This window comes from Dromaius novaehollandiae, chromosome 1 (assembly GCF_036370855.1).
Source record: "Dromaius novaehollandiae isolate bDroNov1 chromosome 1, bDroNov1.hap1, whole genome shotgun sequence".
Classification (NCBI taxonomy): domain Eukaryota; kingdom Metazoa; phylum Chordata; class Aves; order Casuariiformes; family Dromaiidae; genus Dromaius; species Dromaius novaehollandiae.
In genome coordinates, this window is record NC_088098.1 from 13,502,058 (window position 1) to 13,516,479 (window position 14,422).

Below are 14,422 nucleotides of genomic sequence, written 5' to 3' on the forward strand. Positions count from 1 at the left end.
CTGCGCCGCCCGCCGCTCTCCCCGGCCCTCAGCGCCCCGTTACTGGGGCAACGATGCCCGGCGAAAGAGCCGCAGGGGCCTCGAGCCTGGAGGACTCCGGCAGCTGAAGGCGACACCTGTGGGGCGGGGCAGGGCGCGGGCTGGGGCAAGGCGCAGGGCGACGCTGCCCCCCCCGGCCGCGGCCTGCGCTAGCGGCGGCCGTTGGGGAGCCCCGCCGCCTACAAGCCCCAGGAGGCCCTGCGACTCCGGGCACGGACCGTATCGTTCGAACCGGCCAATGAGGGCGCGCGCGGCGCGTCACGTGAGCGGGGCGCGATTTCAAACGTGGCGCCGGCAGCGCGGCGCCGTTGTGTTGTGCGCGGTGGCGGCGGTGGCAGCGTTGTGTGCGGCGAGGTGAACGCGGCCCGGCGCGGCGGGACCGAGCTGCCTTGCGCAGCCGCGGGGCGGGCGTGCGGGGCCGGGCTCGGGGCGGGGGTCCGCCGGCGGGAGGGCTGGGGCCTCCCCGCTGAACAGCGGGTGGCCGTTAACCCTCCGCGCGGGCCCCGCCGGGCCGTCTGTGGGGGGCGCGGGCTCGACCTGAGCTGCCGTCGGTCGGTCGGGTCAGTCCCCCTGCCCCTCTCTTGAACAGAGCTAATTTCTGACCGCGTGGGGTGACAGCGTCCTGGTGCGCTTGTCTGGCTGTGCTGCCCTTAGGAGCTGTACTCGTATGAGAGGTTTAGTTACTGAATGTAATGATTAAACGTCACGTTAAGGAATTTCAGGAATCCTGGACAGCAGTGCTGTATTTCAAGGCTTTTTACAGAGTTTACAACACTTTTTGCAGAAGTAGTCTTGGTTTATTTGATGCCACGTTTGAAGAGAGCGCAGTGAGATTTCTGTGATTTTCCATAAGCTGTATGTGTGAGGCTGTTGCTGAAATTCACACGTAAGAGTCTTCGGAGGGGAAGCTTACCTAATTATTCATTTGCCAAAATTATACAATTCTCTGTGATGTTACTGCATATTTTTTAAACCTACTGCATAGTTAATTCTTTATTTTCCAGATACTATGGAGGAAGGAAAAGAAACAGTAGCACATCGCTCAAGTCATGTGACTGAAGAAAAATTGGGTATTTGCAAGAGCAATGGTAGGTGGAAAACATGTCAAGATACACGCTAGCTGGTGTATCCTATATTAAAAATTAAGATGTTTAAGATTGGTAGACCTCTTGTATCTGCTTTATAACTTGTTCTATATGCTTTCTTCTTTGGATGGGCTGCTGTTGCCCACCTCGATGACTTAAAGACCTCCTCAAGAGCTTGTGGAGCACTTGTGTTGGAGCATATGTAATAGTGACATGAGGTCATCAATCCCTCTCCTGCATGCTTAGTCTGAGGTCCTCTCTTCCTTGTCTGTTTGCTGCCGATGATTCAATTAATATTTAGTGTATATATTAGTTAACAGGAAAGCTAGTTTTTCACAGTGGCTCCTGCTAATGTACTTTAGTGGTCTGAATCTGGAAAAAACTGATAGGACAACTGCATTGTCATGCAGCTCCTGACTGTATATTTTCACTTTTCTTGATTGGAAGCTGCTGATACAGCTTCCCACAGTCAGCTCCCAAGTTCCTATTATGGATGCTTAGAAACTAGTATCTCATGCCTAGACCTTGCACAATATTTGGGCATCTGTGACAATTATGATCATATGCATAGCTGTATCTTTGTAATTTCTTTGAACTAATAAATGCTGCAAGCCTGTTTTGTATTAACTAAAACTCAAGAACTACAGCCTTCTTTGCCACCTGACCTTAGCCTCACCAAATTATCCAAGCACAATGCAATAAAAATTATTGAAAATTGTCATTATGACAAAATCCTAATGGAATTATTATAGTTTCAGACTTGCCTCTTCTGACTGATGAAAAGTTTGATTTTGACCTTTCACTGTCTCCTGCAAGGTAAGTGTCTACAGGTAAGTACATGTTTAAAATGCCAATAACTTAAGCTTTTGGTTGACTTACTTTTATTCATAGTGGAAATGAAGATGAAGTTTTTGTTGGACCTCTGGGACACAAAGAAAAATGTATTACTGTCAGCATTGAAGCAATGAAAAGTGCTGAAAAAAAGATTGCACCTCCTTCTGATGATAAACTTATGTGGAGCCCACTTACAGGAGAGAAATTTGTTGAAATTTTCAAAGAAGCTAATTTGTTAGCACTGCAGATAGAGACTGGAAATAAGAGTGAACAGAATAAAGTAAGCCAGTCAGAAGAACAAGAAAACAAGGTTATAGAAAAATTTGTGGAAGACTCCATGTCAAAACTGAAGATACTAAGGAATAAAAATATGGAAAAAAGCCCCAGGGCTATTAAAAGGGAGACATACTGTGTGTGGGAGAGTCCAGTCTGTAAGCTGCCACCTTCTTTTCAGAAGAAATCAGATAAACTTTTTTCAGATGACAAAACACATGCTCTTCATACTCCTCCAAACAGAAGCCCTGTTAAAATTCATATATCTCCGAAACTTGCTGGCTCACCTCTTGCTCAAAACCAGAAAACTAAGGAAAGAAATAAAAAGACAATTGGCAAAGACAATTTGCAAATGGCAAAGACTTCATCTGCTCTTGGAAAAAACAATTTGTTGACTGTAGAAAAGGTAAAGGATAGATTCTGTATAACAGTGTTTTCTTTAAACATGGCCTTTGAGTTGCAGGAGTTTTTAAACAGTCTACAAGCTTTTATTAGTGTATTTTAATCATCTGATGTTTCTCTGCTTCTTAATATCTTAAACCGGGAGAAAGTAAATTTAAAGGGCTGCCAAGTGCAAAGAAAAGTCAAGGCAGATACTATGGTTTAGCAGCCATCTAGTCTGTTATGACAATGTAGAGCATCTGCAGACAAGTTTTTCTTCCTTTATTTTCTTTTTTTCGTTAGTATCATCACTCTCTGCTTCTTGTATCTTGATACTCTTCATGTATCAATGTCTGTCTTTTAACTGATAAAATCACGGCAGTGTTCTTGGTGACCTACTGTGCAAAAGTGGCTTTACCATTAACTCCTGCTAAAGGAGGTAAGGTAGAAAAAAAAATCAGAATTACTTTGATAGGAAACTTGTTTAGTTCTGGTTCTGTCTGTACCTTGCCTCCAATTGTGGACAGGATTGATTAGCTGTATATGGTTTAAGGTGTGGCTATGTGACAAACTGAACATGTGTTCTAGGATAGCAGGGAAACATCACTTTGTTAGTGACTTTGTGTGTACAAATCCCTGTCCTTAGAATATCTTCTACATTTTGTTGTTTTACCCCATATGACTTAGGCTTCAGTGTGTACTTCAGATATTACTGAAGAATGGATCCTTGGGAACAATCATCTAAAAAAAAATTCATTTTTGAACTCCTCTAAACATGCCTCTGGAAATCACTTTTGTTCATTTTTGAAATTAGTTTCTTCTTGATGTGAGGTGCTATGAGGCAAGGCAAGACAATGCTTTAACTAGCCAAATTCTAACCCCCTGCCAGTTTAAGTAGACAGCTTTGGATAATATAGTTAAATATTGTAATTCCTCACCCTTTGAAAAGTTAGAGTAAAACAAAAGAATATGCATTAAAGGTAGCTCTCATAGTTTTAAGGATGTAGGTGAACACAATTATATAAAATTTGTGCTGATGAACTGTTGTTGCAGAACTGTCCTTAGGTTGACTTCTAATCATCGCGGTTAAAGCCTGTTCAAATTCCTAGAAAATATACTTACTAGACTAAATTTAAACTATTAGTCTAAAGGCCAAGGACTTGGCTGGAGTTCAAAGGCTTCCTCATTGACTGTTGTGTTAGTTAAACAAAATCAACTTGTGCAAAAACTTTCCAGTGGCTTCAGAAAAACTGGTAGCTTTTAAAATGTTCTGTTGAAATTTACAGCCCAAACCAGGAAAACACAGTAGCATTTCTACAAAAAGAGACTTGAACAGCATGGGATCATCTGAGGATCTTATTTCTGATAAATCAAGTGCTGCTTCAGATGTCTTTGAGTCTTCATTCAGTGGCAGTTCCTCAATACAAGACAAAAGAGCCCTTCCTGCACCAAGTAAGGTAATGGCAAGCATTTTTACATGAAAAAATCTTGGTGACGTTTCTGTAAAGGAGAAAGCTGAATATAGTTTACTTTCTAATATAAAGCTCTACTGCTGTGTATAATGCATTCAACAGAAAGTTGCCTCTTGTTCTACAGTTGCAGTTCCTGAATGTGTGTTCCATGCCTGTGAACAGGGGAGGCAGTGAATCCCTCCCGGATGGGCCACTTGGAAGAGGCAAATCATGCCTACATCCTAAGCCAGCACCACTAGGAACCTAGAGTTGTAGTCCACAAAATAGCAAGGTTTCTGTTAGCTGTTGTATCAACAGCAAGTGGTCTTTTAGCCCTGTATGCCATTTTTCTGCTGCAATATGGGTTATACAGTACTTATTTTCAGCACATCACTGTGGTTTCCCTGAGGAGCCAAAGAAATGCTGCTAAAAAAGCAGGGGGAAGAGGAGGGCATGTGCTACATAGGAGACTGTGGGAGGCAAGTGGAACTTAGAGCATTAAGCTTGGCCTATGCCTGGACTAATGGGAACCAGCTGTTGTACAGTCTGCCTTTCTGTAGAAAGTGGTGACATACTTAATTAGTATGTACCTGTTCACCCTCACATGACTACTTGGCCCTACAGTCCTGAAAAGTAGCACAGTGCTGTGGCATGTGCTATATGTATGGTGTTCATCTACCAAGAATATAATGAGTTTGTATGCAGTTAACAGAAAACTGGAAAAATATATTGCAAATCCTTTAGTCCTTGCCTTCTGAAATGTGACCTCTGAGGAGCACATGTACTTGAATGAAGCTTTTGACTTTTTGCCATATTTAATACTGCTAGAAATTCCTTAGCTGAAATCCATAACTTCTTTCTCATGAAGCAGTTTCTGATATAGAATATCATTTCCTCAGCACTCTTGTATAACTTTTAATGTGAAGGTAAATAGGGTGCAGGAAGTCCATGCTCAAGTTTTTGGTAGGGATAAATGAGACTCAACATTCTAGATCTCTTATACAGTTCTGTATAAAAACCCAGATACCATGAACTGTGTTTCCAAGAGAGTTCATTCTTTAAATGGTAGTCTGAGGAAAGACCTTAGAAAGGCATGAGCAAGTAACTACAATGCTAAATGGAAGTCTAACAAAAGAATGTGTTAAATGCCTTTTGCTGTTGAGTAAATTGTATTCTCTGATTCAGTTTGGCTTAAAGAAGATGACAACACATCTGAAACTTCCTGGTGTTGCTGGTGGTCTCACAAGAAAGACTACTTCATCTTCTTCTTCGTCATCAGTTTCCAGCATGAACTCAAGTCTGAATTCAAGTTTATCCATTTCTCCCATACACAAAAACGGTAAGCACTTTTACAACAGATTTGTCTCATAAATCACAGTGTTAAAGCAGGTAAGCATCTCTTGGATTGCAAGTTTGGATGTTGCCCAGTGCATACAAGCAGCAAGAAATGTTTTGAATGGAGAATAAATTTTTTAGGCTAACCAAATAAATCAATGTGGAGATAAATCTTAGATGTTTAGTGTTTTCGATAACTACATTCATGTAATACTTCTTACTGAATCAGACCCTTGCATGTAAGCAATGCATCAGGACACATGTTCTTGTTGTACATGCTCTTCTATATTTATAGCCAAGCATGGGAGCTTTTGAATGCTGTCAGCTTGTCTGACTCAACTTATTTAAAAAAAAAAAAAAAGAAAAAACAAACAAAAACCCAACTGAACTACAGAAGGAAGATGGAAAGCCTGTCTCCAAATTCTGTCTTTCTATAAGCCTGTTAAAAGGATAGGTTTTACTCAAATTAAACTCCATATTGGGATATAACGGAATATAAATAAGGGGTTATAATGTAATAGTCATCCATTTGACCATTTCAGTAAGCCTCAAAGGGTCAGGAAAATAGTTTTCTAAAACACTGACAGATGTAAGTATCGTAGTTCTTGCGTGTCTAGCAAGATACCAAGCTACTCCAAATTTTTATGTGCTTGTTTCTGGACAGGGCCTAATGAGATATGAATAAAAGCTAAAGCATAGTAAGAACTTCTTATAAGTAGGAAATAGTGTCTAGTCAAGATTAATACTACTAATGAAAGTAACTACAAACTGACTAAAAATAAGAACCATATTAAAAACTGAGAAAAGCAGTTATGTGGTAGATCAGCATATGATATTAATCAGAATAATTTGAACTATTATCCACTTAAATGCCAGTTTAAGGGAACAAAGCCAACTATGCCAGGAGAAAATGTTAAAAGTGTAACTTGAATCTGCAAGCTGTTTTGGTGTTCCTGGTAGAATATTCTTTGACTTGACTGCAGTAATTCTGTATGTTGGTGAGGGAGTTGCCTAAATGGGGCAGAACTGCTGGAGAATTTAGGGAGTGTATTTTCAGTAGTTGTATATGTTCTCCTTAAAGTTCAGTGGTAAATCGCTACTTTCTGTATTTCTTGTGAACTTAATTATTTGCTTATTCAAACCTTTAACAATAAGCAATCATTTAGAAATTAACTTAAGTTTTCTATTTCAGGTAAATCAAGTGTGTCTTATAAAGCTTGTGTGAGTGGCTGTAAACTTTCATCCAATGCAAACAGGCCGGCCCTGGTCAGGCCTACCAGAGTGTCATCTCTGCAGGCTGCCAATACTGAGAGATCTGGCAAGCAAGCGAGATCAGCTAGTACTCCAAAAATATCTAGTGCTATAAGCTTAGCCAAATCTTCAGCTTCTGCAACATCATCTGAGTCTGTAGGCAGTGGAATTCAGAGGCTTAGTTCTGTTCCTAATCTGCAGAAGCTATGTCAGCAGAATAAAGATAGAAGTGCAACAAAAGCAAGCTTGTGCCCAAAGCCCAAGACTAGAGTTCCCTCTGTGCCTACAAGTCAAATTAAGGTTCCAGCAAAGGGTGGAGGTAAGCACATACTTTACATGACCTGTCTCCTGATAATTTGGCTAATAAAATCAAATGTTTCCTCAAATGCTTGTCACTTGTTTTATTAAACTTCTGTCCAGCTCTTGGAAGGATTGAGTATTTTAACTGAAAGGTATCTGTAGTTTTAAAATGATTTAGTGGATAACAATTAACACTAAAAATATGTTTCTCTTCAGATACAACACCAGACAAATCAGCACCAAAAGCAACACCATCTCTTGGATTAACATTTTGTAGCACATTTGGAAGGTAGGGCATAACTGAAAGTTGAATATACTGAGGCATATTTTTCTTCTGAGTAACACAGCTGGTTGTTACAACAATCTTTAAAAGTTATAATTTCCTTGAAAATAAGTTTTTCTAGTCCCTGAAGATTTCCAGATCCTCTTAATCTCAGTGTGTGCTCTTCATTAGTTCTGAAAATTCAAATCACTATTTGAAAGTTGGCTGCTTCTCTCCAGGTTAAGCAGTATTAAAGTCTATAGGGATTGATTTAAAAAAAAAAAAAAATCTTCAGAAGAGTCATCTTTGCAATGCTAAACAGACCAGGATCGTTCATGGCATAAAAATAATTTCTTATGAAGTAAAGCCCCTACTATGATCAACTCCGTGAACCCCATTCCATTTTTCACCAAAGGCAAACTGACCTCTACTGTCTGGTAGAATTGTTTGAATAGTATCGTTCCTAGAAGCTTTTGGCTGATGCAAATTTTGTGTTCCTCTTCTAGCGCGATGGCAGTCAGCACTCCTGTGAAGCATTCAGAAGATGGTGTCTCTCAGAATTCTTGTTTTCGTGAGCGGTCTGTTTCAATGACTCCTGCCAGTTTAAAACGGTCTGCCTTACCTACGCCCATCCGTCGTATCTCAGGATTTCCAGCAGTGACTCCTAAAACTGCACCAAGAATGGCAGTTTCTCCACATCTTGCATCTGTTCGCCAAAGTTTCAGCCTGTCTACTAAAAAGACCCTTACAGCTGGGTAAGGCAGAACCCCCAAAATGAGTATTGTAGGCAAACTGGTCTAAATTAAATTTGATAGAGACTTTAAAGTTTCAAGAGCTTCTGCTAAATGTTAGAATGGAACATTTAAACATTTAGATACTGTATAGGTTCAGTGTGGATTTATATCTTGTGACTAACAAAATGCTATAAGCAGTATTAAGATGAGTCAACATCTGGCATTAAAGAACTTGCATTTCTTTAACTAGGGTTCAACTTAACTTGTATCTAATGTTCTGATTAAAAACTGAAACAGATTTGGAGCCAGCATTGTTCTGCTATTGCCTTTTGAGGGGAAGTAGCTACTTAAAAACAGTGTTGCTCTTACCTATGTTTTATGCTGTTGCCAATATTTCTGCGAAGTGATTTTAGCAGCTTTACCTATGTTTCATTTGAAATAGTATCTTGGACAGTGGTGGAATCCTATGCTGTTGTTAACTAAGTTTTCTGTGGAGAGAATGCTTCCTCCTTCATATCATCAGCCCAATATCTTTTCACAAGCACCATATGTACATATGCATGCTTGTTTAAGGGCTTGTGGAGGCCTATGGAAGGTTGCCAGAAAAAGTAACTATAGGCTGCTTAATACATAATGATTCTTAGTATTAAGGCAGGCATGATGCATACCTAGGAAATATGTCCTGGATGTTAAATACTAAATGTCCAAAATATTCTTTACTCTCAAGGAAACAAAATTACTCTCTCTGCAATGACTTTTAATATCATACTAATAAGTTTTTCAGCTTCTGCTCTTCCAGCTAGTCCCTGCACTTACTCTCAGCTGGGATTGAAGTGGGCTGCTTAGTAATATGAAATATCAATACTTGTCTTCTTAAAACTTACTTCTTAAAAGTCTGAAAAATGAAGCCACATGTGTATGTTAATTTAAGATTAAATGCTTCTCAACCCTGGAGTCATTAGCTCATTTCTTTGCATGTATAGTCTATAAACTTATTTATTGCAGCATGAAGGTGTATTCTGCAGGTAACTAGTGCGCTTTTAGATCAGAATATGGGAAGCCTTTTAGTCTTTAAAATGTGAGGTAGAAAGGAAATAAGGAGAAAATAAGGTTAAGGGCATTGTAGCTTTTTAGTACAGATTGTCTAACTTTGGCTTGTCTGTCTTTAATAGTTCATGCTGATTAAAGAACTCAATTACTGCCAATATTCTTTTCCCCAGTGCTAAGCAGACAAAAGAGACTAAGACACAGATATCTTCTTCAGAAGATGATATATCTCCTCCACTTGTGCTACCTCTTACACTTGACTTTTCACCAGAAAAGACTGCAGAAATAGTAGAAAGTGAATTAAAAGAGGCTGGAGTACAAAATCAGCTGGCTGATGAGAGAGAAACTAATGAGGTAAGAAAAGAGAATCCATTTTTCTATGCAACTAAGTGAACTGCTTGAATATATATGAATTATTTTCTACTCATCCTTCAATTTGAAATACTTCAGTACATGCAAATTAAAACATGCAGTTAAAATAGGTTAGAGCTGAGTCTGTGCGCCCTCCAGTGCCTATTTTTAGTACTGACCTTTTCTTCACTGTTTCTGCTAGATCCCGGTCTCAAAGTGAATGGTCAAATACTTGCAGATTTTGTATTGAACTTGCAGTTCTGGACATTTGCTGTGAAGTCCTTATGGGTTCAGTCACAAAAGCAGTGTCATAAAGCACTTCCTATTGCAGCCAGGAAGTAAGCGCTCTCTAGAGAAATTTGATCTTTCAATTTATAGCTTTCTGAGTAGTAGCAGTGCAAATCCTGAGATAATGAATGACGATTGAACCCAAAAGCCCATGTAACAAAAGTTAACTTTCACAGACTTAGTCAGGCAAACATTTTATTTTCTTCTCTCCTGAGGTGACTTCAGGCTGAAAGCTAGCACTGTACATGCATTAAGGGGAAAGAATAGAATTGGTAGTTCTGAAAAAGTTTAATCTCTCAAACTAGCTGTTTATTTCTCTATTAATGTACAGAATTAACCCTCTAGATGAGTTACTTGATATATTATTGCATCAGTTTGTTTCCTGTATTAGCCTACTTAATGACACACTTGGGGTAACTGTTACAGAATTGCTTAATACATGTATAGAATAATTAAGCTAGACAAAAGCATAAATAAAGCTTGTGGCTCTAATGAAATGCTTACATGGCAAAATAATGTGCAATAATTGATAAGTAATTTAAATATAGTTAGTACACTGTCTTTTAAACTTGACTTGATTATAGGTTTAAGTGGTAGTGTTTTATATTCCAAGGAACTTTTTGCTTTACTTGTCTCACTGCATTTACCCTGTTTGTGATGCTAGCCACTGGTGGAACAAAAACTACAAGTTTCTTTATGGTACACAAACAATCCTGCAAGAAAAATACCCAATCTGTAAACCAGAGTTGTCCTGTGATTCTTAGTTTTACAAGCTAAATTGACTTCACAGTGAACAGAGGAAAAGCATCAACTTTTTTCCCTTTTTTATTATTATTATTTTTTAGATCTTACTGGTAGATTTCGGAATACATAAATCTCTCCCTCACACTTTGGAATGTGAAAGTAGGCCTCTAATTGATCTTTCCAATACTCCTGAAGTGAATAAGATTATTCCTCTAAAGCCTACTCTCTCAGGACAGGTAAAGGTAAGTTATATTCAAGTTTTCTGGAAACAATTGGAGCAAATATGTAAACAGAAAAGATATCAGCTGGCTGCATGTACTTGCCTGTGATGCAGCCCAACAGTATTTCAAGAATTATTTAATACTAGTACATTGTTCAGTATGATACTACATACAAAGCTATCCTTAAGCAAAGAAAGCATGGAGTATTAAACTCTTAAGTGAAGAGAATGTGAAGTTTAAAGACAATGTGCATTAAACCACACCCGAGGGAGCAATTTGCAAATAAAAAGGGGGTAGATTGGGGAAAGAGTACTTAATGTTTAATATTTTAAGTATTTGTTAAAGAAACTGTTCTTGGAGCAGGAGGTGAATGCTGTCTTCCCTACAGTAGTCATGGTGAATCTCGTTTTCCTTTTCTTGTGAATTTTCAGTTCTTGACAGCAGCAGACCATTTTCAGCAAAAAGCAAGGCTGTTTCTCCCCAGATTAACTGATCTCACACTCCCCTCCCTAGCTGAAAGATGTGTGTTGGAACCCATTTTGAATCTGGGTATTTCTGGGCAGGTGTTTTTAGTATGCTAGAGGTCTGAAGCTGGACTGTTCCAGATGTTCTCAGATGAAGGGTGATAACTGTGAGAACACTGCCTTTAACAACACTGAATTGATCCCAACTGCATTTAATGCCAGGCCATTAAAAGTATCACAAAAGGGGATCACAAAAGTCTGATTTCCAGAGGCATGTTTAGAGGAGTTCAGAATTGCTGTGCCCTTCCTGGATGATAGTGCCACTTGAATGCCACTAGTGTCATTGGTATACCAATGAAACTTAAATGCCCAAAAGGCTTTTCTGCTGAGCATGGAAATACCCAACCTGTAATAAGTTTGTGCTTCTCAAAGAATGAACTCGATCTTTACAAAATCTGGACACAAATGCTTGAGTGTGGTGCTTACAGCTGTTTTCTGGATATTGACTGGCATACTAAACTTCAATTTATTTTAATTTTGTTACTTTTTAAGATTGTGCTGGTAGAAGTTGTCACCACTAATAGTTATGTGCAATAGCTGACTACGATAGCTAAATCTTATTTTTCTTTCAGCTAATTGATTTGAGTTCTCCTCTCATCACTCTGAGTCCTGACGTGAACAAAGAAAATCTGGATTCCCCTCTACTGAAGTTCTGAATTTGAGTTGAAATGAAGAATTCTTGGCATCTGTGATCTTTAAGGCGTTTAGGTCTTTAGGTGTTACCCTTCACTCATACTGCTTTATGAAGATAGCTATGGAGTATCTGAACTTTAACACAACAGAATTCTCAGTCTTGATATAGTCAAACTGAGTCTGATTTAATGCTCTTTGCATGGATATGCCACTGTGGATATATTTAAACTTTGCTCTGAAGCAAAAAGGGATATCCTCTGTATTGGAAGTCTGTCTTTTTTTTCTTCCTACCAATTGTCCTGTGCCTCCCTGTCCCCGGAGTGTAACAAAGGTTGAATTTAAAATAAATGGGTTGTTTAATTAAACTGAAAAAATTATTGTACAAAATGGAAGCCTTTTACTACAAGTTTCAGTTAGACTATTCTAGTGTTTCACTAATGAATCTTAAGGTGTAGTTAAAGGCAGTGGAAACTAATTTTGTTTATACAAAAATATAGCAAGTCTGGAAATGAATTTGTTACTATTGAATGCTAGTGGAATACACTAATAGCAATAGCTGAATTTGTGTGATTAAAAGGAGAAAGCAGCCTGATGGTTTGGTCTTGAACTTTGAGGGTTTGATTTGAATCGTCTCACTTTCAAAGAACAAATATTTATGAATCTTTCTTACCTGACAGCCTGCCACACTGTCATAATTGGGTGAGGGTGTGATGTACTATACAGTTTTTAAATGGAGGTGAATGGAAGTGAAAATGGACACTGTAGGAGAAGCCATAAACTGTTGAAGCAACAAGCTCCTCTGTGGAGATTGGAGGCTCCTGCTGTGTGTGTATTAATATATTTAATTCATGAAACTTAGTAAGAGATGGAAGTGGATTTTAAACAGCTGTTTATTCATTCAAAAAGCAGTGGGAGTTTGAAGCTCTACTGTATTAAGTGTTTAACTGTGAAGAAATGTTCAGCTGAGTTCATCAAACATGTTTTGATGTTGAACAAGGCTACTAGCCTGTCTTTATCTGAAGGTACTTGTCTACTTCCCAGCACAGCTACCATTCCTATGGTTACTGCAGCATCAGACTCTCTTATGAAACACAGCCAGGTCCTCGGAGTCAGAGGAAACAACCATGCTACCTGCTCTTGCTAAATATGAACTGTACTAATGTGCAATTTGTTGCTTTGCTTTTCTTTTTATTAACAGCAAGATGACTTCATCCAAGCGTTTATGGAAATTTTGCTTACAAGCTAATGCTGTGCAGTTAAAACAATACTCACAACAGGTCTTCTGCTAGACTTGAAATGAGGGAGAACTGAATTCTTCCATATATTGTTCTAAATGTAAACAAAAGGAAAGATTAAAATCACAAAAACTTCTTTTGCTTTAATTAGTGGTGTCTTTTTAATGCAGTAAATGAATATAACAGGTTTATGCCCTCTATGTAAGAGTACTACATGTTCTATACCAGTTGAGAAAATTAAATTTTGTAAATTTATGCTTCTGCAGACAGATCTAAATACTATTTTCAAGCATGATGATGACAACTTAAGCAAAAGTAGTTTATCAGCAGTTTTGACTAGCTTGTGTTCTAGTAGCCAGAACTCAGCTGAACTGACATTGGGAGTCAGCTGCAACTCAAAACACCTAGAAGTGCTGTCCTAAAGCAGGCATCTGGTCAGCTGAACAGTTCTGGGATCCCCTGCCTGTATTGATTAACTATTAACTGGAGTTTAGACAGTGGGGTTATAACTAGACATAGATATGTCTTCAAGAATGTGTACCTTCAAGTGTAACTCAGTTGTCCAAACATCTTGTCTGGTGCCACTTGAAATGCAGTAAGTCTAGGACATCTGTGTGGGGTTGATTGGTGCTGCATGGTCCTGTGGGCAATCTGCATGGTTTGGTAGCAGCAGCTGGAGGCAGGTAGAATAACCTTGGGCATATTAAGTGATGATAAGCATGTAGAAATTGGAGCTACAAGATGTAGCTACGTGTGGTCTCAGAGCTTAATATTTACACTGAGTTTAACTGGGTCTGTCTTTGAGCAATACAGTTCATATGTTGTTGCTGATGAAAGGCTGACAGGTTGGAGGACTCTTTGAATGTGTTTAACTGTACTAATTTCCCTGAAGGAGGGTTGTTGGTCTGAAAGCTTGTCTAACTTTTCCACCTTACTAGTTGGTTTAAGTAATGTATTGCCTCTACTGTACATCCCATGTCCTGCCTCTTTAAGCAGTGAATAAATTCTGCTACTGAGAACCATGCGGTCTATTTGTGTGAAACAATTAATCAGAATTTAGTTACTTAGTGTTAATGATGTGGTGAAAAAAAATAATGTGCATTTAGTATTTGTTGGTACCTGCTTTTATAAGCTACAGTATAATAAAGATGAATGTTCATGCTACTTGCAGTGTTATATTAAGAAGAAAAAGCCTTCCCCTTTGCATGTATCTGGTTCTATGTTCTTATATAGCTTCCTTCAAACATATACACTGAAATATGACTTTGGTAACATCTAGATTACTTCTGTGTTTTGGAGCTCAGTACAGTTTTGTTTTTGATGTCAGCACACTTAAACATCTGGGATGTGATTAAACAGCTGTGGTTCCTGCTAACAGGACCCTTTATTTGCACAGTCCTCTTCAGCGAGATTATGCTTACACTACCTTGGCTA

The 14,422-nt window shown here is 38.9% G+C and overlaps 1 protein-coding gene across 4 annotated transcripts; it reads left to right on the forward strand.

Annotated features, from left to right (window-relative positions):
* The first annotated feature begins 264 nt into the window (after window positions 1–264).
* GTSE1 (G2 and S-phase expressed 1) lies at window positions 265–14,007 on the forward strand. 4 transcript variants are annotated; one of them, XM_064506008.1, is made up of 13 exons: window positions 282–393; window positions 824–925; window positions 1,044–1,127; window positions 1,877–1,940; window positions 2,016–2,637; window positions 3,899–4,069; window positions 5,249–5,402; window positions 6,591–6,968; window positions 7,166–7,238; window positions 7,718–7,966; window positions 9,166–9,346; window positions 10,477–10,617; window positions 11,693–14,007. In XM_064506008.1, exons 3-13 carry the CDS (start codon window positions 1,049–1,051, stop codon window positions 11,774–11,776), a joined length of 2,196 nt encoding a protein of 731 aa, XP_064362078.1. In that variant the 5' UTR covers window positions 282–393; window positions 824–925; window positions 1,044–1,048; the 3' UTR covers window positions 11,777–14,007. The 4 variants fall into 4 exon arrangements, with proteins under 4 accessions (XP_025951129.2, XP_064362078.1, XP_025951127.2 ...); XM_026095344.2 differs by lacking the exon at window positions 824–925 and having other exon boundaries at window positions 265–393; XM_026095342.2 differs by lacking the exon at window positions 282–393 and having other exon boundaries at window positions 446–925.
* The last annotated feature ends 415 nt before the right edge of the window (window positions 14,008–14,422 follow it).